The following is a 27,496-nucleotide window of genomic DNA, read 5'->3' on the forward strand; positions in this document are numbered from 1 at the left end:
AGAGGACGTCGCCATCTCCCCTCGATAGAGCCATCCGCTCTTGTCCGAGGAGCTGCGGCAGACGAGTCGGTGAGAGAAACGCTTCCCGTGGGTGCATCACGCTGGGTAATCTGCCAAGCTGCAGCACAAATCAATGTTGCTTGTTCTGCTACTAGTTTGATCGTGTGTGCATACAGTGTTACATCAAGGAGGGAGCATGTACTCTCTCTGTCAGTGAAATGAATAAGGCACGCCTGGTGAACGGGGAGTAGCTTGTGTGGGCAGCGATGATGGAGCTGGAGAGAGGCGATTAATCTGTCTGACCCGTCCAGCTGCTTGTCTTTGGCTCTAGGAGAATGTATTATTGAATTTTATTATTTAATAATTAAGTTGAGGTAGTACCAGAGGACAAGGAATAGGATAGAAAATCATGTACAAAACTGAGGATTTCATTCTGTAAATTGATGGCTACATCTCTGGAAAGCTGTCACATGCCCACTGCAAAAATGAGCACTGTGAAATAACAGGGACACCTAAACCAGCTGGGGGCCAAGAAAAACACTTGTAGGATGAGGTGGAAGAGGGTGGGAGTTTATCTGAGAAAAGAAATGGAGATGCACACATGATGCATCACATGCGCTGGCCGCTTTTGTTCTTCTCGAGTGTAAGATTCAACCAAGGAGCAACGTTAAGGAGGAAGCCCCCGGCGGGGCTGCGCCAGGCCCCCCGTGGGACGTGCTCGCGCGGGATCCGGTGCCTGTGTTTCTGGGAAATGCAAACCGAGGCGTTTCATCCAGTTATTACTGACCTACCTTCTGACAGGCACTTTTGTAAACTTACTTCCAGCTATTAGAAAACAGAGAGAACGGCCCGAAAGATGCTTCTAATTGAAAACGTTCAGTGTCTTACGACGGGACGTCAAATTTACGTGGCTGTCAGGCTCACCTTTAAATCTGAGGAGCGGCGGCAGGATGCTCCGGGTTTAGCGCTCAGATCCCATCAAGTTTGTAAACAAGATTGATTTTTCTGTTCTGCCTGACAGAAGGTGCGAGCAGGAATCTCACACCAGCGTTGGGCTTTGTCAGCGTGACGAGATGGGCTTCTCCCCGCGGGAGGGGTGAGCTTGGGCCGGCGCCGCAGCAGAGGCTGCCGTGCTGTGCAGCGCCGAGCCCGCGAGCCCCCGGCCTGGCCCCGCTCTCGGGGCGCACGTCCCCCCGTGTCCCCCAGCCCTGGGAGAGGGGCCGGTTCTGAGGCTCCGGCCCTGCGCTCGGGTCACGGCTCTGCAGAGCCGCGAGGAAACGCTCGGGTCTTCGGGGAAGGTCAAACCTGGTCCTTGGTGTGCGGGGGCTGCGGGATCTGGGGCTCTGCCTCTGTGGGATGGGCGCTGCACGCTCTCGCCTGGCTCCCGGGGGCTTTTACCCCCCAGTGCTGGTGCTGGGTGTCTGCTGGGGCTGGCTAACCCCCGCTGGGGGAGGATGTGCTCTCCGGCCTCTGCTCTGGGCCGTGCCTGCGTGGCGACGGGACCTTTAGCGGGCCACTGCTGATAGCCCAGCCCTGTGTTGTGGTCAGTGCTGCCCGACTAAAGGAAAAAGCAAACTATGCCTCCATTATGTGAACGTAACATTAGTTTTGGTTTGGTTTCTCCAATATAAAGAGGAAGCTGGAAGTTTTGGAAGTAATTTAAACATTCTCTATTTTGTCCTGTTTTATCTAGCACCCTAGGTAGGGAATGACATTTACCATGGATTGTGGCTCACTGTCTTAACCACACTTCCCTGTTGTGTTTGTCAAGCCCGTGCCTGTAAAGCCTGGCTTTATCTGGTATCGAGGCGTGCAGCCTGTGAGACAGGAGAGGTGAGCACGGAGCCGCAGGCTCTCCAGTCCCATACTGGCAGCAGCTGTTGCCGAGCGTTTGCAACATCAAGGAGCAGATGTTGATTCTTCCTCCTAGAAACACGTATTTTCCTAGAAGCGCCTCCTCCAGCACCTCTCAGGGCAGGGTCCCAGCGGCCCGGTGGGCCCTGGCACCCGGTGAAGGTCTCTGGGCTCCCCTTGCCGGTGGGAGAGCAACGAGGGCTCCTGGCGCGGGGATCGCCTCAGCCCCCGGCAGCAGGTCGGGCTGACGGGAAGCGCCTGCGCGTCTCCGGGGACCGCAGCGGGTCCCAGTGTCCAGCTCGGTCACCAGAGCCCACTGACGAGGTGCCCTTCGTGTCTGGGCAGCACGTGCTGGAATGCTTTGCCTTGTCCGGTTCCGTGAGGAACCACAGCCAGGAGGAGCCCAGGAACAATCCACTAATTTTGGTTCCCTCATTTTTTAGATTTTTTTGGGGGGTTTTTTATTCTCCGTTTCAACAATCTAACTCTTCAGTTTATCTATAGAGATGTGGTGTTGAGTCCACACCAGTTGGAAAGTTGCAGTTTCCATTCCAGACACAAGGAAGCCTCTCTTCTGGAATGGGCTCGAGGAGGGCAGGTGCGTTGCTTTCTGCAGGCTTTGCGTGTGTTGGGTGACACGGCAGTACAAGATCTTGTCTGGCACGGAGCAAAGGCTTTTAGGCAGCTCTTGAAAGGCTCTATCTGTTATGTAAGAAAGCGAAAATATCTGATGTGTGTTGTTGCTCTCAGCTCTGCCGGGCACAAAGGGACTCTTGGGAGGACAAAGCTGAGCCGCGGTGCTGCGGCCCCTCCCGCGTGTGACTGCAGGACACCGGGTTTCTAAAAGCCTTGGTAGGTGAAATAACCTCCCTTAAATGTTCACCCATTCTCAGCATCCCAGGGAAGGATCCTCTCCGCCCCGTGCTATGTCTAGTGCTTTGTCCTCAGATCACAGCTGGAGCTGCCAGTTTTATGTCATGCTAAAAATTAATGAACCAGAGTGCACTGGAATAATCTGCTTTAAAAGGAGCAGTCTCAGCAGCCAACTCCTTAAAAATGATAAGAGAGGGGACTGCGCTAGTGGAGCTGTTCATCTAGGAACTTTACAAGTGATTAAGTTTAAATATTCAGGGAGCTGATGAAGGGATAGCAGACAGCAGCAGCGCATTAAGAAGATGAAGAAGCCAAGCAAAACATGAGTGCTTCTGTTTGGCTCGGAATCCAGCTGAGACAGACTCCTGGCCCTCGGCTGGCCCTGGCGGGGGTCACCCCTCGGCTGCCGGCCAGGGGGGCCCTGAGCTGACGGGCTGGAGCTGTGCACGGGCCACGCCTGCCCCATCCCTCGCGGCTGGGACACCAGCAGCGACAGGCGACGCCGCTGGGCAGGCTGCTGCCTCCTTTTCGGGTGCTTCAGGGTCAAACCGAAGCTGTTGCAAGCTGCTTTATGGAGTTTCGCAGCCCTTTGTGCTGGTTTTGTGAAGTGATAAGTCTTCCATGCAAAACCAGCTCCTGGGTGTCCTGCTAGGAGTATTGCTTGTGGGCTGCCTGCTGCTTGTAGTAAAGGTCAAGCAAATCCTTGACCGGTCTGAGAATTACTTGTTTGTTTGTGTATCAAAGGTACTTTTCAAAGGATAAGGGAAGCCTTTGTGTGACCTATAAAAGCAAATTTATACCAGTGTTGTTTAACTTCAGCACATACCTCCCTGCCCACAGTGGTAAAGCTGTAGCTGCCAGCGACGTGGCCTTGACTTGGGTTTGTGTGTGGAGCTCTGGTGACTGAGGAGGTCTCCCAGTTCTTCACTTTCAATATTCTTCTCCTTTTGGAGGTGTTGCCGAGTCCTGCAGTGGCTCCCATGTCATTTCTGCTCTGCTCACCTGACTAAACCCTAAGCCATGTGTTTTCCATATCCTGCACCTTTCTGCAGCCACCTCATCCCCCAGGTCCCTCCAGAACCTCCTGCTCCCTTCACGCGTTGCCCCGGCCGATGTCTGACCTCTTCTCCTGCCCCTTGAAAGAGTCCCCCAGCCTGGAAGTCGGTGCAGAGCTACAGCATCCAAATGTCCCTTCCGGGCCCAACCGAGGGCACATCTCTCCTGGTGCCAGGATTGTGCAGGTGCTCAGGGAAAGCAGCGGGAGGGTGATGTCTGCTGGCCAGCATCAGGCAAAGGATAGCCCAGGAGAAGGGGAAGTGCAGTCATCGAACATGTCTCCCGTTCACCTCGTGGTGTTCTTCCCATAACTCCCTCTCTCTGTCGTTCCAGCTTGCCTCCCTGGATTTTACAAGCTCTCCCTCCGTCTCCCTCTCTGCTCTCCTTGCCCTGAGCACAGCTTCACGCATGAGGAAGCCTCCACCTTCTGCTCGTGCCAGAAGAACTACTCCAGGTCTCCGTCAGACCCGCCATCTGCCTCCTGCACACGTACGTCCCGCTGAACCGGCAGCTCTCCGTGGGGCGAGGAAAGGGGGTGCAGCGCCGTGTCTGCGCTGCGGCGCGGGGCCGGGGGGTGCCCGGAGGCCGATCGAGGTGTCCCCTGCCAGCACGGCCTGTGAGCCCGGGGCAGCGTCACCGGGGCTCGTGTGTCCCTGCCCGCGCCCTGCCCGGGCAGGGGATGGAGGGGCTGTGCCCACAGGCTGAGGCTGCAAGCTGACGAGGCAGACGTGCAGCCGGGTGCGCAGACTCCCTGGTAAAACTCAGGCGCAGTCATTTAGTCAATATAGTTCACAGATTTTAATTAAATGGCCTCTAGTTAATTGGATTGGACCCCAGCTCCTCCCGTGATGGATGCCGTACAGCTGCAGGCACAGCGGTGAGAAACCCTCCTGCTTTGCCCGAGCACGCTGGCAGGGCCCAGCCGGTGGTGTGGGGCGCCCGGGCCCCTCGCCCCCAAACCCCGGGGGGTTGCCAGGTCCGAGTGTTTCTCGCCCACAGCCCCACTGCGCCGCTCATGCGGGTGCACCCACAGCCCCTGGTGCTGCCCCGTGCCGCGGCTGCCCGACACCATGTGCTCTCCCGGGGTCCCGCAGGTTTGTCCAACTGTTCCTCTGCCCGCGCACGGACGCTCTTCTTCTTCCAGGTCCCCCCTCGGCGCCGAGGAACCTGGTGTACAGCCTGCGGCAGTCATCGCTGGTCCTGGAGTGGAGCGCGCCCGCCGACGCGGGGGGCCGGAGCGACCTGACCTACAGCCTGTGGTGCGGGCGGTGCCCGGCGGTGCTGCGGGGCCGCTGCGAACAGTGCGGCAGCGGCGTGGGCTTCGTGCCGCAGCAGACGGGGCTGGTGGACCGGACCGTCACCCTGGTGAACCTCCTGCCTCACGTCAACTACACCATCCGCGTGGCGGCTGTCAACGGCGTCTCGGGCCTCAGCCCGCCGTCGGGGCAGCAGTACGCCGAGGTGAACGTCTCCACCGGCCTCGCAGGTACGGGCGCGGTGCCTCTGCACCGGGAAGGGGCCGCCCGTGCTGCCCCTCACCCCGGGGGTTCGGGTCCTCTCAGCGGCCCGTTCTGCGGCTTCGTGCCGGGAGGACGCGGGGGCTGGAGGTGGCGCGGGCACCGTCCTCGCGCTCTGCCCGCCCCGCGCCGCGGCAGGGCCCCGGCTCCTCCCGGCGTGTGCCGGTGGCACAGGTGTGGTGCTGGGCGGCGATGGGCCGGGGGGGATGGAGACCAACCAGCCGCTCGCCCAGGGGGGGTTCAGCCGGTGCCGTGGGCAGGCGAGGAACTGGCTGTACTGGAGGAGCCGGTGGCCCCGTTGTCTCCCTGCGCTGGCTCGCAGCCCGGTGACAGCCTGGGCTCCTCCAAAGGGACGAGTCATCCGGCCACACTCTGAATTTACGAATCACAAAAAAAGCGACGTGTTCAGCCCATTCACAAAAAACCCTCCTTAAAATAGGTAATGCAAATATTGGCTGTTCTTTGGAAACAAAAAAATTGATTCAGTCTCTCTCTCTGCGCTGGTCTGTGGGGCAGCTTCTTACTGTAAGTGTCCCCTTCGCTTTTCATCTCTCCCGTCTGTTCCCCTGCTTGAGGGGAAGCGAGCAGCCAGCCTGCCTGCGCGGACGGGGCCCCTGCCCACCCGGATTTGGTCCCCCCCCCGGTTGTTGGCTGTGCCGAAGGAAATCGGCTCTGGCTTGTTGTGTCCTTGTCTATTCCTCTGTGGTTACATTATTAATTTGCATGAAAACCCTTTGCCAAGCCACAGTTAATAGAGACAGATGATCCTCAGATACCTCTTGGCAGGAATTGGCCAACAATTTAATCTGAAGAGATTAAACTTTGATCTCGTTATAAATAATTTTCCCACCACTTGATCAGATGTTTTTGCGTGTGTTGTTGTTTTCTCTTCCCTCACATAATAACTCTGTGATTCTGTTGGGTGGATGCTGTGCCGCAGACTGCTCTCCGGTGGAGGTGTCATTCCTCATTAGGATCTTTGCTGTTCAAGGATGGATTTAGCTCTGGGAAGATCTTCTGTCTCCTGAGCTCGGGCTGTTCCTGAGCCAGCGTACAGCTAGGGAGGGGCGAGCTTAACGAGGTTTAATAACGAGCTGCTCCTCCGGAGGCTCCTGCCTGGTGTGGGCAGCGGGGCTGGTGCTCAGGAGCTGCCTCCTCGCCTGGAGCTTCAGGTCGGAGCTGGGGACGAGGCTGGGGAAGGGCAGCACGTGCCTTGTCCTCTGTAGGGAGCGAAGCAACAGGTCCGTGATACCAAGCCCTGCCTTCGCCGTCGGCCTGTTTCAAACAGCTTTTCCTCTGGGTAAGTGGGAATCTCGACCCCTTGCTCAATGCTGTGTGCTCCTGAAGGAACTGAAATATGCCTAAAGAATATGGCATAATTAATCTTGTAATCTGTTCAAAATCAATGTCTCTTGTCAAGCTGTCGAGTCTCCGGATACAGATGGTGGCTCGGAATTAGCTGAGCAGCTGAGGCTCGGGAAGTTTCTTGAAACGCTTCTGTTTCTTGCTGTGGAAGGCGTCTCCTCCTGGGGCAGTGCCCGCCTGGAGCCGCAGGTGCCCGGCGGCCCAGTCCCTCGGTGGGCAAGAAGTGGCGACTAACCCCGGACTGCTGGCAAAGGGGGGCAGAGGGTCGTCTCTGGGGGGGCGGCTTCTCAGGCTGGTCTGCCTGTGACACCCCCTCGGGCGAGAGCCCCGCTGCGAGGAGGCCTGTGCGTGGGGCGACGCGGAGCCACGGCTGGCACGGACGGCGCGTGGAGCCGCTCTGCGGAGCGAGCCCCGAGCCCCAAGCCCCTCAGCGTCAGAGCCCATCGCAGAAGTGCCGGGGGGGCCGGAGATAAGGAGAAAGGAGACTTCAGGGGTGCCCGAAGCAGCGGTGACTTCCTCCGCAGCTGCGATGCGATGGTCTCGGGGAAGTCATCTGCAGCAGCAGGGAAGCTCTGGCTGCAGATATGCAGATTCAGAGGAAAAATTAAACAAAGAAACAAGACCCCATTTAGCTGTCAGATCCCTGCTCCTCTAAATATAGCTCTGAGTGCATTTTCGCACTGCCCTTCCCCTTCAGCAGTCACAAGAGGGAATTAGCACTTGTTCGCTGTATTTGCAGGGGAAAAGAAAAGATGCTATTTAGTCTGCAGGAGGCAAAATTAATACTGTGTTTTTTCTAATCTGGCCCCAGCATGGGACTAAATAAAAGTGTTTGAGGAGGGAGCGGAGCTGTTTACCTGCAGGAGCAGAGCTGCATTAGCGATGTAAATGTACGCTCTGGGACGATGTCATTTAAATTCCCGGCAGGGATCAGCTCCTACCTTAAAGGGCTTTTAAATCTGTTGCAGATTAATAATGCAGCCAGTGCCAAAATGCTCTCTCCTTCCCGAGGCCGGAGGAGCGGTCTGGGCTGACTTGGGTTCTCCGAAGTCGCCTCCTTGGTGCCCGCTTGGTGGGTCCCCGTGATGAGCCGACCCTGGGGCGAGGGGCCCGCGGGGTCTCTGCCCCCCGCAGCGAGAACCCACCCGAGGACGGGGCGGTAACTGGTGAGGCTGCTTCTCTCTTTGGGAAGAGGGACCCCGGGGCGGGAGTTGCCCGGGACGGGGCCCAGCGCACGTTCTGCGTTGGGGTGTTTGTTGGTGGCTGGTGGCGGAGCGGGACGGCGGCTGCCCCGGCGCGAGCGGTGTCAGGGGTGTCGGGGGCGATGGCGGGTCCTGGCTCAGGCTGTGGGGAGCAGCGGGCGGCACACGGACGGGCAGGGTCTGTTCTCCCTCCCTGGGCGTCCGCTCGGCCGCCCGGCTCCGGGAAGCGGGAGCGCTGCGGGGGGCGGCGGGGCGCGGGGGGACCCTCCTGCTGCCCGGCACTCTGGGCTCGGCTCCGTCTCGCAGCGCTGGTCCTTGTCCCTCCCTGAGGGCCCCCGTGGGTGCGGGACGCGGCGGGTCGGCCAGCGCAGGGACACGGTGCCCACACCTCGTTTTATGATGCTGCTGCCGGTACAGTGGGTAATTAAGAGGAGTAAACCCACATACAGTGGGATGGAGTTTATAAAATCAGGCAGGGTGCTGAATAATTTAATGTTTGCTTTTTCAGAACAGAGGCAATGTTAGGGCAGCTTAAAATATTGATGGGAAACACTTTTTTTTTTCCTCAGTGTGAAATGCTTTATAGTCTGTGTGGTTTTTTTAACGTCTTTTAAACATGTTTGAGGCTAGTGCCTGCTTTTCTGGCATGTACCATGAGTTCTGCTCTACAGCCATCACTAAGCGAGTGTGATTTTTTCGTGATGACTTTAACAGTCAGGACCACTCGTTCAGGTTTCTTCAGTCCATTTGCTACATTCGGAGATGCAGGAGGGCACCTGCACGATATTTTATTGATGGGCATCGTATAAAACAGCAAGGAGCACTTCACTTAGTTTACAGGAGCAAAACCCAGTTAAGTGTCAGGGCTGGCCTCAGCCACCTGTGTCACTTGTTTCGTAAACCATGCGGTGACATGCGCTGGCGAGGGGGCCGGGGGCTCGTGGTGGGGGTTACCCCGCCGTCCCAGCGACGCGAGCGCAAGCACGCCTCTCTGCGTTCCTGTTTGTGCGTGGGGGTCGGCCTGTGTTTGTGAGACGGATGAAGAACGTTGAGAATATTTTTTTTTTTTTGTCTTGCTGAGACACTTCTTACATATGAAAATCACTCTCACTACTCCACCCCGACAGCAAATGCCCTATTACAGCCTGTGCTGGCCTAAACCCGGCTCTGATGGTGTGGATAAGGAGCAGTTTGCAAGGTTTGGGGCAAAAGTGTGCCAAACTGGTGTGAATTTGGTTGTACATGCGATTGGTGCTTGAAGTGCCCTGAGAGGACGGCGCCTCCTGCCAGTCCCAGTGGGCTCAAAGGTCTCTGCCGGAGGAGCGGAGCCGTTGCCGCGCGGGCGCTGCCGTACGGGCCGGCGCGAGGAGGGTGGCGGTGCCACGTGCCCGTGGGGCTGCCGGGCGGGAGGGCTGCGGAAAGCCTGGGCCAAAAATGCCAGAGACCCGAAAGCCATGGGCAGGAGAGGTTCGCTCCGTGGGCGCCTGTGAGGATCCGTGGTGCTGCCCTTTGTGCCGATCCCGAGGGGGCGGCGAGGCCGCGGCTGTGCCTGTGCCGTGGGCGCGTGGCGCAGCCGCCGGGGGCCGCGTCCCGCTTGGCCTGGCGGGAGCGTTAATGACCTTTCTGCCTTGCTTCGCGCTGCGGGCGAGCTTGCTCCCCCTCCTTTGCGCGTGGGCAATCCGCTGTCCCTTAAAGGTCATCCCTGGGGCCAGTGTATTTGGAGAATTATTTCTGAAAAGGCCAAAGGCTGCAGAGGAGGAAGCTGTGGGCTCGCAGGTGTGGGGGCTCCCCGCTGCCCTGAGCTCCTTCAGCAGAAGGGACTTGGAATCAAGGAGCAAATCATCATGAATAAAACATCAGGTGGACTTTTTTTTTCAGCAAAGATTAACGAGCTGAGTAAAAAAATACAAAATTCCACAGATACTTAAGTTTACTTTCCAGGGGCTTGTTCTTCTCCACAGGAGTCTCTGGCGTAGGCAGGGTCCAGCAAACATCCTGATTTGAGAAGTGGGACAAGCTAGAAACAGCCCATTTCCCCGGGCAGCTTCCCCTGTGCCCGCTGCCGGGCCGCTGGCGTGAGCGGGTGAATCGCCGCAGCCCCTCCACCCTGCTGTGTTCTGGCCCTAGTGCTTTCGGGGGGAGCCTTGAGCCGGGGCAGCCCACGGCCATGGTCGTGGGGGCTTCTCTGCCCCTCCCTGTCCTCCCCTCGGCTGGAGGAGACTTTCCGCCCCCCGGCTTGTGGCACTGCCCCGGGAGAGCTGCGAAGGCCTTGCTTGGCACGTTCAGCCACTGGCGAGGTCAGTTTTTCTGATCGATCCTAATCTTCTCTCTAATCAATCCAAAGCAGAACAAGGGGCTCCAACAGAAGCTTTTATCAAGGCATCAGGTACCACGTTTACTTTCCCTACTAAAATATTCAGCGTCTTTCTTGAGTAGCACCTTTGCCCAAAGACACCGGTGTCCTGGCCGGTGCCAGGCAGCCCCGTCCTCCCCGCTCTGAGACCATCCCGCTGCCTCGCTGGGGGCTGCCGTGTTCTGGCTGGCTCTGGGGGGCTGCAGAGTCTGAGGGGCACGGCCGGCGTTCAGCCGGCGTGGGAGGCCGAGGCTTTCGGAGGAGCTGCGGGGATGCTGCCTGCAGGTGGGGAGCGGGTGGCGGGCAGTGCCGCTGCCTCTCGGCTGCGGGAGCTGCGCGGGGCCGAGCACAGCGCGGTGGCATGAGGGCAGGAGAAGGTGGTTGGAGGAGGAGCTGGCACGGAGGAGCCCCTGGAGAGGCGGAGGTGGGCGCAGGGGGGGTGAGGCGGGCAGACCCTCCTCTGCCGCCGCAGACAGCAACGGGTCGGGCAGCGAGCCCGCGGGTGGCCGGGACCGTGAGCTGCCAGCTCGTTTGGAGCCAAACCTGGTTAGAACGGGAATAGCTGGCAAGTGCATCTTGCGTAGGGAGATGAACTAAACGGGAGCACATGTGCCAGGGAGGAAGATTCAGCGTGGAGCATGTGCTAACTAGAAATAACCAGGCAGCTCCTGGGGGCTGCGCGCTCGGCAGCGGGCAGCGCGGGGCAGAGCCTGTGCCAGCGCGGCGGGAGGTGAAGCCTTGGTGTGTCCTACGAGCCCTCCTGCTCCGAGACTGTGTTTTGCATCTCCCAGAAATCCTTCAGAGCAGGCTCGGAGCAGGCTAGGAGCACAGGATGTTACCTGGCGCTCAGTCCCCTCTGCAGCGACGTGGGTGGAGGGTGCCTTTAGGAATTTTTGCTTGTTCTCAGGCGGAGCGTTAGCGACTGCCCCAGATTACAAAGCCGTTGTATTTTACCACCACCTTCTCCCCTCGGGTGATCACCAGCTTGGAGTTTTCCCTATTTCAGTCCTGGCTCAGCAAGAGGGAACCGTTGTCTGCAGAAGCAGCACAGTGAAGCTTTTACTGTGGCGTCACAGGGCAGGAGCAGAAATGAAATTACCACAACTGACACGGGACTCGCTGCCCAGATGAGTGAGAGGGTGGGGTTAAAATCCCGTGTAACCTGCCATCTCCTGGTTGCGCTTTCTTGGCTGCTCAGAACCGAAGCGTCGCTGGCCGTGTCCCGGGGCGCTGTGCCGGGCCGGTGCAGGGGTTTGGGCGCTGGTGGAGCAGGAGGGGTGCTCTGCCCCTGCCAGCGCCGCAGACACCCTCAGCTTTCCTCTTCGCCTTTTCAGCGCCGACTCCCGTCACCGACATCCGCACGGATAAGGTTGAGCAGAAGAGCATCTCCTTGTCGTGGCAGGAGCCGGGCTTCCCGCCCCCCAACGGCACCGAGTACGAGGTCAAGTACTACGAGAAGGTGGGTCCTGGGGACCGGCCCTGGCTCGGCCTCGCGCCCCAGCCCTTCCCCGCCGGCTGCCGCGCGCTTCCCTCAGGAGCTGGGGTGTTCCGGGGGGGTGTGCGGGTGTCCGCGGGTGTTGGGCGGTGGGACAGGGCGAGGGTGCGCGTCTGCGGCCGGTGCTGCTGTGAAGATTTCGCCGGCACAGGAAGTGAGAGGAGCGCTTCGGATGGGGCCAGTAAGGGCTCTTCTTCTCCAATGGTGTTATGCAGTCTGCTTATGCAAGTTTCAGGAAATTTGGATTATTTGTAGAGTTTATGTTAATGAGTGGTTCTTTTCCCCCATCTGTGCAGCAAGATTTCATCCAGTCGTAATGTTGACATCTCCCTGGGAGAAAGAGTAAAGCTAATTTTTAATTTATTTTTTTTTTAGTGCATTGGATGGCTTTTTTCAAGGACATTAGAAGCCTGAGATTTGGGTGCTTGCCATTAGCCAGCTAGACAGGGCCTGCTAAGCCATAGCGGGTTTCTAAATCTTTGACAAGGTGACACCTGTATTCCTACCCTGCTCTCTGGGAAAGGGTTGGACCTTCTGGTCTTCGGTGGTTTAGGACCGAGGGCCACTGAACCCGTGACTCTGAGCTGAGAGTGGCCTCCCACGCACGAGGGGATGCAGGCAAACGTTTTCGTGACAGTCTCTTAATTTTAAAAATAGCTGTTATTTGACAGGTGTGGTATGTTGAGAATTTTAGAAGAAATACTGGTGGGCAGAGAGCAGGGACAATGCTCTAAATCAAAATAAATGCAGTTTATGACACAGTTCCACAAATTACCTTATCTGCATGTGCTCAGGCTTGTTATGAAACTGATGACATGTCAAGCAAACTGTGCAGGTGACATGTTGGCGTTCTGTATTTAGAAACAAGCTACCTTGAAGCTGATTCATATTAATGTGATTTTTAGCATCTGATAGATTTGAAAGGAGGAATCTGTGGGTGAGGGCGAACGCTGAAGCCCGAGACGGTAATTCCTGTGCAAATGGGCTGCAGCAACAAGATACTCAGGGCATGTGAAATGAGGAAACGTCCTGCTTGGGTAGAGAATTCAAATGATGGTTTAGCAATTATTCCCTGAAATGGGGCTCTTGATGCTGACATGAAAATCAACTTCGTTCCTAATCTTTGCTTTTAAAGCCACGCTTTAGCTGTGGAGATTCCAGGGGAGAAGCGTATCAAATGGAAAATGCATTTGGCGGCGCTGGCCCTGGCCCGGGAGCGGCGCTGTGCGTGGCTGCTGCCGGGGCTGGGACCGAGAGAGGCCGGGACTGAGGCCGTGGGACGTGGCCTGGCCCCGCTGCCGGCAGAAAGTGGCTTCAGAGAAGCCCAGTCCAGGACCGCAGCAGCGCCGGCCTCATCTTCTCCTCGAGGAGGTTGTTCAGAAGTGCCCGACGCGGCTGGGCGGTAGCGCGGGAGGTTCTGCAGGACTCGCGGGAGGGCTGGGGCTTGTTTTGCTTTGCAGCCGCGGGAAGCAGAGACACAGGGATCTGCTGCTCTGGCACGCATAAGCCTCGCGAGTCGCCCCCGGAGCCCAGGCTGCCTTCGCCGGCTGCGGGAGCGGGGCTGCCCCTCACGCTCCCCCTCGGTCGAAGCAGAGGGGTCTGTAGGTCGCTGGGCAAGGGAATAAAATCCCGGGGACCAGGACTGGTGCCTCAGCCTGTGCTAGCACACGTGTCTGCTCCAGGGCTGAGGGGCCGTGGCCGGGGAGCGGGAAGGGGCCAGAGCCGAGCCCCAGCGCGGGGCAAGCGGGAGGGAAGGAGCCGTGTGGGGTGGCACAGCTGCTCCCCACCGCCCCGTCCTCTGCCCGTCTGTGCAGCGCTTCGTCTGGCTCCATCTGCCATTTCATGTGACCTTTCCGTGTAATTTCTATTAATGAGACATCTAGTAAATGTATTCTTTCTGTTGAAGGTTTTATGTTTAGATAGACTGTCCTGATGGGACCTGGAGGCGAGGCAAAGACAGAGCTGTGCTGTGCCCGCTCCCTGGCGCAGCTCAGTCCTGCTCGATCTCGGGAATCTCATTATTTCACAGGATCAGAGAGATCAAAGTTACTCAACCGTGAAAACCACATCAACAGCCGTGACGGTCAATAACCTGAAGCCTGGCACCCTCTATATTTTCCAAATCCGGACATCTTCCTCGCCAGACTACGGGAACTACAGCCCTAGTATTGAAGTGGAGACGCTGGCAGAGCGTAAGTGCGGGCGGGCTCGTCGTGGCGCACCCGCCTGCAGCCGTGGGTTCCGTGCGCGGAGCCGGGGGTGCTGCTGCTCGCGGCTGCTGCCCCACGTGCTCTGGGTTTTGTGGAGCAGCGGCTGTTCCTCTGGTTCTGCCGCGCCAGGTCTAAGAGCAGGTACTTCCCAGTAAACGTTTTCAATTGCATTTTGCTGTTTGATTTTAGCAAGGTCGCTCCTGCCAGCCTGCCTGTCCTGAGGCGCCCGTCCTCGCTCAGCGTCAGTGAGGGCAGCCGGGCTCTGGCTCCTCGCTGGTGCAGAGCCCGGGGCCGGGGTGTCTCTGCTCTTGGACTGAGCTTGCCCAAGGACGTGCCTAGCAGAGCCGGAGTGACTGGGGGTTGTTTCGCCTTGGCGTGATGTTGGTGCTGGGACAGATCTCGCCCGGTCCCTTTTGAGGGGCCACCACACGGGTGCTGGAGGGGAGCCAGCCTTGGTCCCTGCTGGGGCAGCTGCCCAGGGCAGGACCCTGCCCGGCTCCGCAGAGCAGCGCAGCCCGTGCAGGGGCGGCCAGGCCGGCCCAGAGGCCCCGCTGGCCCCGGACACGTGCGCCAGGTGGGGGACGGCCACTCACCCCCGCCGCTGTCCTGACTCGCGAGGCACTTGGCTTGTTAGCCACGTGGCTGAATAAGGTCAGCCAGCATCGGGGCCGTGGGCTGGGGCTTTTCCTTTTCTCTTTCCATTCATAACTATAGTCCAGAAGCATCTTATTTCACTGACTGAAAGGGGGCTTGGAGAGATGGTAGGGCTTCAGCTTAATAACCCACTCTGGCTGGAAATGAAAGCTCTGAGATGGCTGGCTCAGTACGACTCTCACAGATTGTGTTTAACAGGGCTTTAAATTGCATCCATTTGCCACACAGAAGACATTTTCAGAATGAATTGAAGCCAATAAAAATTTTATATAGAACGTAGCTTTCTAATACCCCTGTTTGCAAAAGCAGGAAGGGAAGGGATTAATGTGATGAAGGAAAACTATTTGTAAGCCATAAATTTTAATATGTCCCTCCGATAAACAGGAACCTGTCCTCAGCGCTGATGAACAAAACCAGGAGGCTGGTGTGGCAGCGCGGGGGTTGCTCCGTCCGCACCTGCGGCGCTGCCCTGCGTGTTGCTCTGACTGCAACAGCTCGAGCTTTTATAACTGAACCAGAGTGCGAAATGCTGTGAGGATGGTGAAGTAGCCTGGCGCTGCGGGCGGATCGTTCCCGAGCCTCGCTGGAGGACGGGGGCTGGGGCTGCCCCGTGCCCTGGGCCCTCCCCGGGCGCGTTGCTGACCCGTCTGCTTCCCCCCGCAGTGACGGTGGCCTCCAGCGAGCAGAACCCCGTCCTCATCATCGCGGTGGTGGCCATCGCGGGGCTGACGGTGCTGGTGTCCATGGTGATCGGCGTCATGGTCTGGAGGAGGTGGGCAGAGCCGGGGCTCGGGCCGAGGGGGTTTGGGGCCGGGGCGGGGGCCGACGCGCAGCCCCCGCAGAGCTGCCCCGGCAGCGGCGCTGGCTCTGGGCGCGGGACCTGGGTTGAACCGCGTGCGGGCTCCTGGTGCCGCGGGCTGGGCTCCGCTCCCGAGCGCTGCTTCGGGCTTGTATCTGCCAGAGGCTCTGCCCAGCAATGGCGTGTGTCTTCCTTCTTGTTGCAGACAGTGCGGGTACAGCAAAGCCAGCCAGGACGGGGACGAGGAGCTGTACTTCCACTGTAAGTGAAGCCTGGCCACCGTGAGGGGATCCCTGTATTTATTGCTGTTCATAACTCTGCTCCTGACAGAGCAGCCCCAAGTCCGGGCTGTTGAAGCGCTGTCATCCCGCATTGCCCCAGAGCAGGGCTCCGCACGGTGAGGCGCTCTGGGGGCAGCGGGCTTGACAGCTTCATAAACCAGCGTCCGTCCTCCCCGCACACGGGTCATCGCCGTGCCGAAGCAGTCGGGGATGCTCTCAGCTTTCCACGGGGCCTATGAATTATTCCGTCTGCTTTTCACAAACGGCTACATGAGAATACAGCTTTGTTTTCTGGGGCTACTCTTGATTATTGAGCAGCAATAATTTTACAGACAGCAGTTGTCAAAGGAAGTTCAGATGTCAGGACTGATGAGTTTATTTGACTCCCGAAATATGCCTCTGAAGCGCACACATGCTATTCAGCTCCCTGAAGCTTTTCAGAAGCAGCAGAGCCCGCCTGCTTCCCCGGTGCAGGTCGGCTCTTTCTCCTGGCCTTGCCGGGCCTGGCCCTGCCGAGCTGCCCTCGGGAGTTTGCCGAAGGTTTTCCGGGCAGGGCGAGGGAGCGCCGCAGCCGCCTGACCCTGGGAAGGCGAGTGGAGCCGAGGTGGAAGGGGGAAGCCTTGCGTGGTGTGACCCCCCCAGGGGCAGCAGGGCTCTGCCGACTGCCCGTGTGCTCGTCCTGGACGGGCCCAGCAGCTCGTGAAAGAACATCCCTCATCCTCCTTGCCTTCCCCAGGGAGAGGAGGAGACGTGGCAGTGCTCTCGCACCGGCTTCGGCTGTTGTTTTGGCTGTTTGTTTTCAGGAAATGTGAATTAGGGTTTTGAGGAAGCCCCGGCCAGCGGGCAGCTGTTTCTGCTCCGGTCAGCCTTGTCCGTGCGGTCCTGGATGGGCTCCCGGGCAGGGTCGCTCGCCGTGCAGCAGGTATTAGGTGCCTGTGGGTGGTATTTTGTGAGGTATTTCGCTGCCCGTGCTGCAAATTGAGGGGACCTGGAATATGGCAGCTGTTCATGAGTATAATTCCCTCTTCTGGGGGTCTTGGAAACGGAGATGATTTGGATACTTGAGGATTAGCACGGGTGGCAGACGGGCTCTGGCCGGGAGGGACTTGCACGAGGGTGAAGGAGCTGCTGCCCTTTGACCCAGGGGTTGTGGCAGTGGAGCAGAGGAGCAGGTTCATTTAATGCCACAGGAAATTTCCTAGGAACCTTAAAGCTGAGACTTTTGCTGTCACCTTAGTCCTGCCAGCAGACCTGGAGGTGGATAACCTGCCAGGGTGTGTCCCGGGACAGGCAGGGGGGAGCTCTGCTGAGCCTTTCTCACACGCCCTTTCTGCCTTTCTCGCTTTCCTGCAGTTAAAATACCGACCAGGAGAACGTACATCGACCCTGACACCTGCGAAGACCCCATGCAGGCCGTGCACCTCTTTGCCAAAGAGCTGGATAACGCCAGTATTAAAATTGAGAGGATCATTGGGACAGGCAAGTTCCCCAGCGGTGGCCGTGCCACGGTGGCCGTGCCCAGGCTGCGCGTGCCCCAGCCGGAGCCGTGGCAGTGCCGGGCGCGCGGGGCCGTGACCTTGGGGCCGTGGGTGCTGCCCACCCAGCCGGCGTCTCCCGAAGCTGCTCCTCGTCCTCCGGCACCCTCAGCACCGCCGGCTTTGCTCCTGCCCTTATCCCAGGGGGCAGCGGGGAGGTGGGAGTGGGGCTGGGGACTATTTTTCTCGGGAGCTTGATTTTGCATTCCCGGCCGGTTTTCTGAGGCGCTAAGAACAGCCAAGCGAGGGAGGCGCAGACCAGAAAGCATCAGCAATTATCTGCATCTGGGCAGTTTGACAGCAGCATGAAAACTATTTATAAATATGTGAACCTAATGATTTATTGATTTTCATCAACTTCACTGCCTAAAACTTAAAAGCAAATTAAAATCCCCTCACTGGGCCCTAGAGCCTTAATCGCTAATGTGTGCCAGAACATGGGAAACACGATTATTCTTTGTCGTTTCTTTTCCTAAAGATAAATTCAGCTGCAGAAAAAGAAGAGGTGGAGGCAGGGAAGAGGGAAGGGCTTGCCCGCCAGCTTAGAGGACAGTGTTGAAGGGAAGAGGACACTGAGGAGAAGAGGAGGTTATCTTTGTAGCTCCTGAGTGGAGCAGCTGAGAGTAGCCCCACGTACCTTACAGGAGCAAATTGGTGTTTGAAAAAATCAAGAAAAATAAGTCAGGAAGACATTTAAATAGAAGGAATTCAGGAGTGCATTTGTCTCACTGCTGACCTAACAAGTACCTGGCTTTCAAATCAATAAAGCTTTTCATAGCTACACATTTTTTGCTGTAAAGCCAATATTGGCCTTTTACGTTATGAATTTGGTCGCTCCGGTTGCCAGGCGCTGGCTGTGCGGGGCGGGATGTTCTGCGGGGGCCCTCCTGGCCACGCAGGCTCCTGCGCCCAGCGGGGAGCAGAGGGGGCCAGGCCCAGGAACGGGAACTCAGTGGCTGGGGGTTTCTCTTCTTTCCATGGGAAAAAGTGCAACCTGCACTTGAGCAGAGCGTGGAGAGAGTGGCTTGGAGGTGTAGGCAGAGGCAGAAGAAATTGCAGTGCATTGTCACCCGTTTTTAGTATCACATGCTGCTACTAAACTTGTCTGAAGGGTTGTGTGCTCAGTAAAGGTGGGGGAAGGTGGTGAAACAGGCTCTGCGGGGGAACTGCAGCCTCGCAGGGCTCCGCGTTCCCGAGCTTATGGACTGGCAGATCCTCTGATTAACGATGGGAAAGTCTTGCTTGTCTCTGCAGCAAGACACATCGCTCGTGCTACAGAAATGCACGTTATGGTCCCAAAGCAAAGAAAACATACCCCAAAGGGAAGGTGACTCCCCAGAGGAGGACTGCTGCCCTTTGCTTTGTGTGTATGGATACACACGCGTATAAAACCTGCGTTTGTAGCGCGTTGCACGGCTCAGCACAGCACCGCCCTGGCGCAAGGGTGCGGAGGCCGTGAGGCGGCCTGAGGCCGGCTGGGGGGTCGCTCTTTCCTTCGTGGTCCGGAGGGGGCAGAGGGATCTGGGCGGAGGCGGGGTGCGGGCAGCGGGCTGCCGGGGACGTCCTGCCCGGGGTGCTGTTTGACTCGGGTCTCTGCTGCGCAGGAGAGTTCGGGGAGATCTGCCGGGGGTGCCTGAAGCTCCCCAGCAAGCGGGAGCTGCCGGTGGCCATCCAGACCCTGCGGGCAGGGTGCTCGGAGAAGCAGCAGCGCTCCTTCCTGGCGGAGGCCTGCACCATGGGGCAGTTCGACCACTCCAACGTCATCCGCCTGGAGGGGGTCATCACCAGAGGTGAGGGGGGGTCATCGCAGAGGGGAGGGGGTCCCGGGCTGGACGACACGGGGCAGCGTGCTTCGGCTGTTGCTTTAGAACGGTGACCTGGTGCCAGAGCTGCGACGCTGCTGGCTCTTTGGAAATGGGGTGTTTCCTCATGTGTTGGCTATTTTAGCAATTTGATGATTAACAGAAGGCTTACAGCTAGATTAATAAATCCAGGTAGTAGGACTGGCTTAGCAGCAAAATGTCCACTCTTGATAAAAGCAAATTGAAGTGAGGTTTTGTGGGTAAAACAGATGACACTGGCTGCTCCTGGCTCTCGTGGGAGTGTGCGCTGAACTAGTCTGCGGATGCTGCAGTTAAGTAGATATTCAGGTAAATCCAAAGAAACATGAGCACACATGCTGATTTTAACCGGCCTTTTTATTAGGCAAGGAAGTATTTCTGTCCTGAATCTTGGGCTGAGCTGGTTGCTCTTGCTTTGAGTGGGCAGTGCTGTCCTCCTCCATGACGTGGTTCAGTGTCCTGATGGAATGGGGGATTCCTGAAGGGAATGATGGGGAGCCTCGGGCCCACGCTCGCTGCAAACCGAGCTAAAGGCCTCGTCCCCGGCAGCCCTGTGGCGCGGGCCGGCCACGCGGGAGGTCGGCGCCCGGGTTTCTAACAGCGTTGGGGCTGCCCGGGCGAGGGGCAGGACTCACTGGGGCTCCTTGTCTGTCCGCGCAGGGAGCACCATGATGATCGTGATGGAGTACATGGGGAACGGCCTGCTGGACTCCTTCCTCAGGGTGAGTAGCTGCGGGGCTGCGCCGGCACTGCCCCCTCCACTGGGCGTTACTCACCGCTGGCTTTTCCTCCTCCGTTGTTACAGAAACACGAGGGGCAGTTCACGGCCACCCAGCTCGTCTGCATGCTGCAGGGAATCGCCTCTGGCATGAAGTACCTGGCAGAGATGGGCTACATACACAAAAGCCTGGCTGCCCACAAAGTCCTCGTGAACAGCAGCCTGGCTTGCAAAATCACTGGTTTCAGACGGCCACAAGAGGATAAGATGGAGACCATCTTCTCCACCATGGTAAGCCGCATTTCCAAATTCTATTTTCAACATTCCCTGAAAGCAAAATGCTGACAGAACGGCTGCAAACCCCCGCAGGGGTGGATCTCTCTGCCTGCAGCGTGTGGCCACGGCCGGGAGCGCTTGGGCTGGTGTCGCTGGAGAGGTTTGCAGCCTGCTCCGAATGCTGAGTGAGCGAAGGCGGGAGCTTCCCCAGGTGGAGTTAATACGACAAGTAGCAATTCTACTCCAGAACCAGTATTTTTCCTAGGCTCCCATTTCCTTCCTCGTGTATGAATGCAGCCTCTGCATCTCAACAGCTCCTTTCTCAGCTGTTCATCGGAAGGTTCAGCCGGGGAAGGTCGCAGCAGCTGCCCGGCTCCGCTCTGCCTCTGGCCGCAGCCCCGCGCGAGCCGCCGGAGAGGCGCCGGGTGCCGGAGGGAGCCCTGGCAGCCTCGGGCTTCCTCACGTCTGTTTTATCACTTGTAGTGAAATTCATGGCTTTCAATTAAGAATTTAAGTCCTCCTACATTCACGCTTATGCCTCGTCAGCTCTGCCAGCCCGTGCGTCTCCCGGGCGCCTGCAGAAGCTGCCCAGAGCCCGTGGGTGCGGGGCTGCCCCTGCCCCTGGGCTGGGCCGGCACCCCGGGACCCCCAGCCCCTGGCCGCAGCCTCCCCCTCGCCGCTTCTTTCACACGTCTCGCTTGAGGGCACGTTGATGCGTTTTTAACTGCAGTGAGACGCGTTTTGCTCGGTACCTGCAGTCGCTTGCTATCCGCTGGGCTCTTAGCGCATCGCATTAACCGGGCATTAATATTTTAAAGAGCATTGATTTCTCAATCCAGTGAGCCCTCGGTGTTCGCAGGGAGCGTTGGGCAGCGCCAGGGAGGCAGCAGCTGCCGCGTGCGGGGACCTGGTGCGGGGTGTGGGCGCCGGGGGCAAGAGCCTCTTCGCGGGGTTCGGCCGCGCTCTGCCCGGAGCTGCGGACGTTTGCCAGCTCCGAGCGGGCCGGTGGCAGGAGGAGTCTTGGGAAACTCAGTCGGGCCTCAGCACCAGCGGCAGGGAGGCCGGCTCAGCGCCGCCGGCCCCGGGGTCCCGCCGAAGCGCTCGGCCCCGCGCCGGGCAGGGCGAGAGCTGCCCGCCGAGCCGGGGCCGTGCGGAGCCCGGCAGCAGCTCCGGCTTCTCCCACCGTGGTGCAGCGGGGCTGTGGCTTTGGGGTCAAGGTCTCCTCGCTGTTAATTACAATTAGCCGCGGTGTCTGTCACCTGCTTCCCCTAGTGCATCCAGAGGGCTCTGCAGATGCCGAGACGGGGATTGCTAATTAGAGAGCAAGCCAGGGTGCAGGGACTGTGTGTTTGAGCAGCTCTGAAAGGGTTTTCATTAAACATTAATTATAAAATTCATCAGCTCTTCCCAGAGACAGTCTCCTTTCCCATTAATATTTCAGGACTCGCGCTCCCATGTAGCATACAGTTGTGTGGCTGTTTTAAATCAAATTGAGGCAAAAGTTTTCTCTCAGTACTAAGCCTGCACGTGGCACAGCGCCTTGCTCGGTGCCCGCCCTGCGGTGCCGGGCAGGGCAGGACGAACGCCCGGGAGCCGCGTCCCGCTGTGCCAGCGTCTCGTTTCTCCCCCTCTGCCCCTCCAGCGCGGGAAGAGCCTGGTGCTGTGGTCGGCCCCCGAAGCCATCCAGTATCACCACTTCAGCCCGGCCAGCGACGTGTGGAGCTTCGGTATCGTCATGTGGGAAGTCATGTCCTTCGGCGAGAGGCCCTACTGGGACATGTCCAACCAGGACGTGAGTCCCGGCGCCGCGCGGTAGATGACGACGGTGCCGTTGCTAAGGGCGTGCCGGTGGCTCCGCGGTGCGCGGAGGAGCTGCTGCGGCTCCCCAGGCCGGGGGTGAGGAGGGAGGTTTGCCCCAGGGCTTTGCCTGTGACCTGAATCGCGGCGCCCATGCCCTCACCTCTGTCCTCCTGCCGCTGCAGGTGATGAAGGCTGTGGAGGACGGGTTCCGCCTGCCTGCCCCGGTGAACTGCCAGCCGCCCCTCCACCAGCTCATGCTCGATTGCTGGCAGAAGGACCGCAGCCAGAGACCCAAGTTCTCGCACATCCACAACATCCTGAGCAAGTTGGTGCAGAGCCCGGAGCCCCCAAAGTTCCCCAGCTCCACGTGCAGCAGGTGACCGCTCTCTTGCTCCGCTGGTTGCCCCCTCGGCTGTGCCCTGCTCCGTCCTCACCGCCCCGTTTTATTGGCAGGTCCCACAGCGCGTCCATCCCCCTCACCGAGCGGACCTTCTCAGCCTTCCCGTCCTTCAGCTCCGTGGGCGAGTGGCTGGAAGCGATAGAAATGGGCAGGTACAAAGACAACTTCACCGCTGCGGGCTACTGCTACCTGGAATCGGTGGCCAGGATGACAGCCCAGTAAGTGAACTGGTTTCCTGGCTATAAGCTTGTGTCGCTGGGCGCAGCGTGAGCGAGCTCCGCTCTGCAGGTGCGGTCAGGCCTCGCTGAGCAGGACAGACCTGCCAAGGCCCGTCCGTGAGCTGGCGGGCGCGGGCCGGGCTGCCTGCGCTGTGCCTCTCGGTTGGTGATTCTTGAAGCTGAGGTTTAAACCTGGAGTTTGTGACTTTAACCAAGAGTAGCGTTGTCTGTCCCAGAACTCAGAGCCAAATCTAGGGCAGTTCCCTGAGCGCCCGTAGCGGGGCAGCGCGGGGTGGCGGGGCCGGGGGCCCTCTGGCTCCTCTCGCCCCGGGGTTCCCGCTCGGGATCCGCGTGGCTTTGGCTGGCTCAGCAGGTTGGGGACTTGGTGCCGGCGGGTGGGAACCCTGCGCTGCCCTCGCCTGGGAGCGGCTGGTGTCGGGACGTTTTACCACTCGGGTTTGTTTTTCCTGGCTGACGCGGGGCTCGTTTTGCAGAGACGTCCTCAGCCTGGGCATCACGCTGGGGGAGCACCAGAAGACCATCCTGAGCGGGATCCAGACCCTCCGGGCCCAGGTGATCCAGATGCACGGCCGAGGCGTGCAGGTGTGAAGCTGCCCCCCCGCAGAGGCGCGGAGCTCCGGGGAGGAGGCGGCCGGCCGGCCCCGCCCGGACCAGACCCCTGAGACCGCGCGGGTTCAGGTGGGATGTCGGAGTCGCTGGGCTGCTGCCAGACCAGTCGTTCCACGTGGCAAGAGAGCAGGGCCTCCTGTCCCCGGTGCCGGGGAAGCCGGGGGTTCCTGGGACGCGTGCGCGTGCCTAGGTGGCTGTGGCTCTCCCTAGCACTGTTCTGTGAGATGAGTCAAACTGTAACGATGCCATTTCATGTGGTAATTAGGTTAACAGGGTGGACGGACCTTTGCGCACTGTCTTAATCCAGAGCTGACAGCATTTTCGTATCTAGCATCCTGCTGGTGAAATCCATCGGTATTTTTATACAAGCTGACATGTTCTAGCAACCCCACAAGGAGCTTTTGTTGCTTTTATTTTTAGAGACCGGAGCACAGCTCACGCCTAGTGCCCAACTTCTGGAAGGTGACTTTCCCCATCTGCTGTGCTGAAGGAAACTTTCCCAGCCACATCCTTTCTGCTCCCAACACTTATTTCCTTCAGTCTTGACACCACAGTTGATGAACAAAACCAAAATTCTCCTCTGAAGTGCAGAGCCAGTGGTGCTGAATGTTTCTAAGGCTCTCTTGACAAGACCATTTCAGGGAAAGAAATGAAAAGCTTTGGAGGGAGCCGTGGCCAAGAGAGGTCACGCAGTGGAGCCCTTGGGCTGCCCCGCTGATGCTCTCAGCCTTCGCTGCCTTTTGTGCAGGTCCCAGTCCCTCATTTCGCTGCTGGAGCCCCGCGGGGGGTGGAACGTGCAGCCAGAGCAGCCGCAGGCAGCACGCTGCTGCCCACAGCCCCGCGCAGGACTGATGCTGAAGCATCTCTTGCTGCTTTGGCCTCTTCCCTGCTTCCTGCCTTGCAGTTCTGTGGGCAGAGCATCCCGCATCTCGCCTTCGCTGCCTGTGGGGGCAGAGCCTGGGGCATGGAGCATCCCCCTCGGCAGCGTCCGCTCTGCCCGCTGCATCTGTGGGACCCCTGAAATCCTGCCGTGCAGTCGGGGCAGACCCGGGCACGGCAGCACTTTAATTTGTGGCACGCTGGCCGTTCCCTCTGATGCAGGCCTGGTCCCTGATGGAAGACATAAATAGCATCAGCTTAATAATACAAGTTTCCTTGAAGTTAGTTAATTAAATGGGTCTTTGAAGCCTTGTGCAGTTTTGTAGGCCTTTTATTATCATCCGTAAGTATTGCAAGTGAATTATTAATGATGAAAGGCAGATTTACAAAGGGAGTGAATACTGTGGGGTGTTCATAGTGCAGCTAAAAATCTGAGTCAGACGCTCCTATTAGCCTGTTCCGAGAGGATGAGGGTCCCAACAGCGATGGAGCAAAGGGCCCTCGGGCGGCCTCTCGCGGGGCCTTTTCCGCTTCCCGGGGCCGTGGCCGAGCAGCGCGGCGTGGCCGTGGGTGCTGGGGACTGTCCTGGGCGCTGGGGACTGTCCTGCGCCCGCTGGCCCCCGCAGGACACGTTGCTGTAGGGACCCAGCTCCGGCCTGGGGGAGCCTCATCGCTGCTTGGCCAGGCTGGGTCCAGGAGTGCTCAGGACTGATGAGATTTTCCCCTCTTGCGGGTGTTTTAGCTTGATTGCTTCAGAGATGAGAACTCTGCCTGAATTTCACCAACCAGTGGTCTCAAGAGGTGCCACCTGATGGCAGTTTACCAGATTTCTGCCCCGTGCAGTGCTGTGGTGGGCACCAACGTGCTCCCAGCCGCTCCCGGGTCCCTGCGCGGACGGGGGCACCGTCCCCCTCACAGGCTCTGAGCTCCCGGCAGCGCAGCCACGCGTGTGCAGGGCTGGAGGACGGGGCCCTGCGGGACCCGGAGCCGCTGTCGCTCTGCGGGCGCCAACGGAGCCGCCCTGGCAGCGGGGGGTGTGCTGCTCCCCGGGGTAAACAAGCTCTCTCCTTCCTGCCACCTCGGCAGTGTAAACGACATTCCCCAATGTCACTTGGTTAGTTTTATAATGGAAATAATTTGTCTTTAAGTTTGGCTCTTGTCCGGTCTGTGGGTCACTTGCCATCCCGCTGTTTTACACCCAGAAGAGTAATAATGGTGAACCGAACCCTTCATTTGGTAGAAATGCCAGATCCCGAGGATCAAGTGCAATTTGTTACGCTCTTTATGTTTACATTTTATCTATAGAGAAAGTCTGTTCTAGTTCTCTAGGCAGGGAGTTGAACCAACTTGATCCCAGTCCTGTCCGTGGGGACGCAGGGAGCTGCGCCGGGAGGTCGCTGCCGAGGGGCGGCCCCAGGTGGGTGCAGCTGCGTCAGGGAGCTCTGGGGAAACCCGGGGCTTGGTGATGAGGTGACAGGGTGCTTCCAGGTCCGGGAAAGAGACCTGGCTGTGAGCAGGCAGCGGCAGGTTCCTCTTGAGCCCCCAGCACAGACCCTGTCTCCGAAGTTACGAGTGCGAGGAGGGGCTGGCTGCGGGTGCTGCCTGCGGGCGCTGCTCCTCAGTCCCTCTGAGCACGGAGCGGCTGGAGGGAGAGAAACCCCGGCCTGGCTGGGGAGAGAGAAACCTCAGCGCAGCGTATCTGGAGCCAGGGCAGCCTCCGGGGCTGGGGGAGCGGTGGCTCGCCGGGAGCCGTGCGGGCAGGGCCCTGCCCTCGCCCCAGCGTCCTCTGCCCGTCGCTCGGTCGCCGCGTGGTGCTCGCTCTGCCGGAGCCCCCGGAACACGAGACCATCCTTCAATCATTTCCTTCGTGTTTCCCTCACTGAATTGGGCTCCCGTCGTACCTTCTCCAGCACAATCAGAATTGAAGGTGTAATTTCTCTGAGTCTCTCTAGCTGTTCCCAAAAGAAATTCAGTGTTTAATTACTTTTCTGACTTGCTCTGGTGAGGGATGTGGCTGTGGTGTTTCAGAGAGCCGTTTCTTTTAGACAGTGGTTCTGTGGATGGGGCCACGCTCTAAGTAGAAACAAGATATTTGCTCTCCTGGCCTCTGCTTCAGGAAAGAAAAGAACGAGTGCACAGTGGCAGTGTGCTTCCTAGCCTAGCTTGCGGCGACAACAACCACCTCTAACTGAGCTCCTCATCAACACTAAAGCGAGCAGATTAAGCTATAGATAGTTATGATTTTAAAATTAGCTTACGTCCTCTCAGCACCTCTCTTTGGGGAAGTATTCAATGCCTTATAATTGAATTAATTAGCAACACTGCTTTGAAGCTGCTTCACGGAGGGAAATGCCTCAGAACTCTTCTGGTCTCGCTGCCCATCCAGCCCCTGCGACGGTGGAAGGCTCCTGCCTCCTCCCTCGGCCGCGGGGATCAATCAGAGGAGCAGAGTGTGTGTCTGAGCCGCCCTTAGGTGGGGGGGAAGCACCCGAAGGCAGCCCCCCCTCGGCCTGTCCCCTCGGCCGCGGGGCCCCGTGCCACCAGAGCGGGGCTGGCGGACACACGGCGGCGGGGCCCCGGCACCCTGCACCCCCCCAGACCAAACTGCAATCGGGTTGGTTCATCTCCAGATGCTTTTTGATATTCATTAGCCACGTGTTATATACTGTAAATACATACTTGAGAAGTCAATATATATTTTTATAAGCTTGAAACAAATGTAATATAATATCATAAGGGACACTGTGTACGTTTCATGTTTGAACTATAGTCAGACATCTCCAGGGAATCACAGTCGCTTTGGAATAATTAATAATAATAATAAATGGTAATAAAGATCTATTGGCATTTTTGTTAATTTTGTATTTATTGGACTATGTTTGAAGATTGCAATAACGAGATATCTAAATACCTAAGTAAAACCAACCACTCCTCCTGCCCTGGCTTGTCTGTGTGGGTCATTTCGGGTGTTCTGAGGGGGGGTGCCGCTGCAGCAAGGGTGGCAGGTAAGGAATTAGTGTTAGTAGCAGCGCGGTGTGAAATGATGCGGTTTTATTTTAAATAGCACGTGCGTGAGGACGAGAGCCTTTGCTCCTGCTGCAGAGGTGGCAGCAACAGTGGAACTCAGGATGGTGGTTTCTTGCTGTTGACACTCTGTTGGGGGGAAAAAGCCCGTCACGTAACGAGCGCAGCGTGTGTGTTCTGGGGACGGAAAGGCCACGGGCCGGGCCCGATGCTGCTCGGGCAGGCGGGAATCCCTCCCGTCACCCTGAGGACCAGGTAACCTTGGCAGGGGGGCTGCCAGCGCCAGGCTAACACACGTGTTGCTGTGTGAGCGTGGGGACGCTGCTGAGCGGAGGGAAAACGCTGCAGTTACTGTGCTCAAGGCATGCAATTAATTGTTTAATTGGGGAAATGAAAGCAGCGTACGGCCAGCATGTTAAATGCGAACACTGCACAAACAATAATATTTAGAAATGATTCCGTGCGACTCTCGCTGGTTCACATTTCTTCTCTTTTTCTTTGGCTGCATAATGCCAA

The 27,496-nt window shown here is 58.3% G+C and overlaps 1 protein-coding gene across 3 annotated transcripts in view; it reads left to right on the forward strand.

Moving 5' to 3' along the window:
• EPHA10 (EPH receptor A10) overlaps positions 1 to 26,882 on the forward strand; it is a 39,800-nt gene extending 12,918 nt beyond the window's left edge. Inside the window, exons 4-17 of one of the 3 annotated variants that reach the window (XM_074926345.1) lie at positions 4,117 to 4,272; positions 4,928 to 5,269; positions 11,555 to 11,679; positions 13,745 to 13,907; positions 15,243 to 15,351; positions 15,584 to 15,639; positions 17,013 to 17,138; positions 18,799 to 18,984; positions 19,696 to 19,757; positions 19,841 to 20,044; positions 21,672 to 21,821; positions 22,012 to 22,205; positions 22,283 to 22,447; positions 22,942 to 26,882. In XM_074926345.1, the coding sequence (XP_074782446.1) occupies positions 4,117 to 4,272; positions 4,928 to 5,269; positions 11,555 to 11,679; positions 13,745 to 13,907; positions 15,243 to 15,351; positions 15,584 to 15,639; positions 17,013 to 17,138; positions 18,799 to 18,984; positions 19,696 to 19,757; positions 19,841 to 20,044; positions 21,672 to 21,821; positions 22,012 to 22,205; positions 22,283 to 22,447; positions 22,942 to 23,056 (2,153 nt within the window). In that variant the 3' untranslated portion in view covers positions 23,057 to 26,882. The other 2 variants (XM_074926346.1, XM_074926347.1) reach the window with 2 other exon arrangements.
• The last annotated feature ends 614 nt before the right edge of the window (positions 26,883 to 27,496 follow it).

This window comes from Athene noctua, chromosome 24 (assembly GCF_965140245.1).
Source record: "Athene noctua chromosome 24, bAthNoc1.hap1.1, whole genome shotgun sequence".
NCBI lineage: Eukaryota > Metazoa > Chordata > Aves > Strigiformes > Strigidae > Athene > Athene noctua.